A 2,264-nucleotide genomic window follows, 5' to 3' on the forward strand; every position below is an offset into this window, starting at 1 on the left:
CTGAGAAGGACGGCAGCGTTGAGGTGAGACGTTCAAGGGAGTGAGCTGTAACTTCAACGCGTTCTTCTGAGTGGATCGATTGCAGCGTGAGGTGTACTTCGCCGGACGTTGTCCCAAACGATGATCCTCCCACTCCTGTTATGTGGACAGAACTACGAGTTTTCTTTAATTTCACCTTCCGAACTAGTTGATCTGAGATGAGCGAGAGTTCGGAGCCTGAATCCAACAAGAGTCGAACTTGATGCGGAGGGCAATACTCGCTCACTAAGAGAGCTAAACAAGTTGCGAGAAGGACTCCAGGCCGAGAGGTTTGCGCAGAACAACTATGGGCCGAACAAGGAATCGACGCTTGGGACGGTCCGCTTCAGGCCTGAGAATGGGCTGAAGAAGCAGCCTGAGCAGCATCACCGGTGTGAGTGTACGTCACGACAGGAACGTTGGTCGATGGAGCAGAAGCACTCGGGCGCTGAGCTCCTGCATCGTTGCGAGGGACTTGAGCTGCTGGACCACGTTGAGCTGGACGACGTGCGCGATCAAAATGCAGCAGGGAATGGTGCCTTTCCTGGCATGTCCTGCACGTTCGAGTGGTCTGGCAGACTCTGATACTGTGCTTCCCCAGACAGTTGTAGCACAGATAGAGTCGTTCGACAACCTCCTTCCTTGCTGTAGGTGTGAGCGACTTGAATCCGCTGCAAGAAGCGATGTAGTGATCCATCTTGCAGTAGGAACAAGGATAGCCCGCGTCGGCCCAGGACGTCGACTTTGTGGACTGTATTTGCGCTGGACTGGAAGATTTCTGGGCTGACTGCTGCGCATGCGAAGCCACCGAGGCTTGATTGACCTTGGCACTACTCTTGGTCATCGAACGAGTCTGGACGCTGGGCTGCGAAGGACGAGAAGCGTCGTTCGATGTGTGCACCGAAGACCCAACCTCCAAGGTCTCCATGGCTCGTGAACGACCTTGTAGGAAATCGAGGAGATGTTCAAGCGTCGGATACTCAGTCGAGGCTCCAATTTTATTTTCCCATGCCTCACGAAGCTTGTTGGACAAGCGACGAGTGAGCACGTGAACGACGATTGGACCCCAATGATCTGTTGGCTGATCCAGTGCTTTGAGCGCGCTGAGTGCCTCAGAAACGGAGCTCGTCAATAAATTAAGGTCTGAGGCACCGTGCGTCTTCATTGGAGCAGGATTGAGAAGCTGGTCAAGGTGAGCTGTAATCAATAAGCGCTTGTTCTCGTATCGATCGACCAAGATTCTCCATGCGATGCCGAAGGAATCTTCAGAGACGGGCAAATTAGAGATGAGCTTCAACGGTTCATTGGAGAGACAGAGACGGAGGTAGTGCATTCGCTCGACTCCAGGAATCTCCAGATTATTCCCGACCAGCGAATGGAAAAGGTCTCTCCATGGCCTCCACTCCTTATACACTCCAGAGAACTTCGGCAACTCAATCTCCGGAAGAGCTCTGCGCGTTGAACTCTGTAGTTGCGCGTCGCCAGGAACTCGAACCGATTGGTTGAGGTTAGGAGCCCCCTTCTTCTCCAACAGCTGCAGCAGCGCTACTCTACCTGAAGCGTAATGCTTAAGCGCGACATCGAAGACCTGATTCTTAAAATAATCGAGAGAGGTCAAATTCTCGATCTTCTGGCCGACGAGTTTCTCATGGGACGCTTCCAGCTTCGCCCAATACGTTTCCAGCATGATGAGCTTGGAATCCAGAGCCGTCACGCCGAACTGCTGGATGCTCTCCTCCTGTGACTCCGTGTAAATGCCTTCGATGAAGGATGCACGTGTCATCTGCAGCGAGATCAGCGCTTCGAGAGTTGCCATCTTGTGGAATTGTCAACAAAAAAAGAAAGAAAACCAACAAGAAAAACCACAACCTCGATCAACTGCTGCGAAAAACTAAAAAAGAAACAATAAGCGAACGTGCCAGGAGAGATGCTCAAAAATAAACAAAGAGCCAAGGATTCAGGTCAAAAAGCAAGAAAAAGCAATATGCGGAAAACAAAGCGTAGCCCAGAACTCCAGCGCAGATCCAAAAAGCGTTAATAATAAGCGTAAATAAATCGAAAAAAAAAGAATAAATCACATGCAGCCGAACTTGAGGAAAAATCAGCAAAACCCCAGAGAAGCGCAAAAAATTGTAATTAATTTGACTTCCCTTTTAGACGAGAAGCTCCGTTTGAATTTTCCCGCGTGTCGATAAGGCAGTTTCCTGAAGCGATGCGTTGAGAACAGGTTGAGCACCTTTTGAGTT

At 50.4% G+C, this 2,264-nt stretch overlaps 1 protein-coding gene across 1 annotated transcript; it reads right to left on the reverse strand.

Moving 5' to 3' along the window:
- Positions 1-364: 364 nt before the first annotated feature.
- On the reverse strand, positions 365-1,834 carry LOC114841549. The gene has a single exon (XM_029126565.1). The coding sequence runs from the start codon at positions 1,832-1,834 to the stop codon at positions 365-367; it is 1,470 nt and encodes a 489-aa protein (XP_028982398.1).
- Positions 1,835-2,264: the final 430 nt, after the last annotated feature.

Source organism: Diachasma alloeum, unplaced genomic scaffold (assembly GCF_001412515.2).
Source record: "Diachasma alloeum isolate Michigan unplaced genomic scaffold, Dall2.0 Dall_scaffold_00768, whole genome shotgun sequence".
In the NCBI taxonomy this organism is placed as follows: Eukaryota; Metazoa; Arthropoda; class Insecta; order Hymenoptera; family Braconidae; genus Diachasma; species Diachasma alloeum.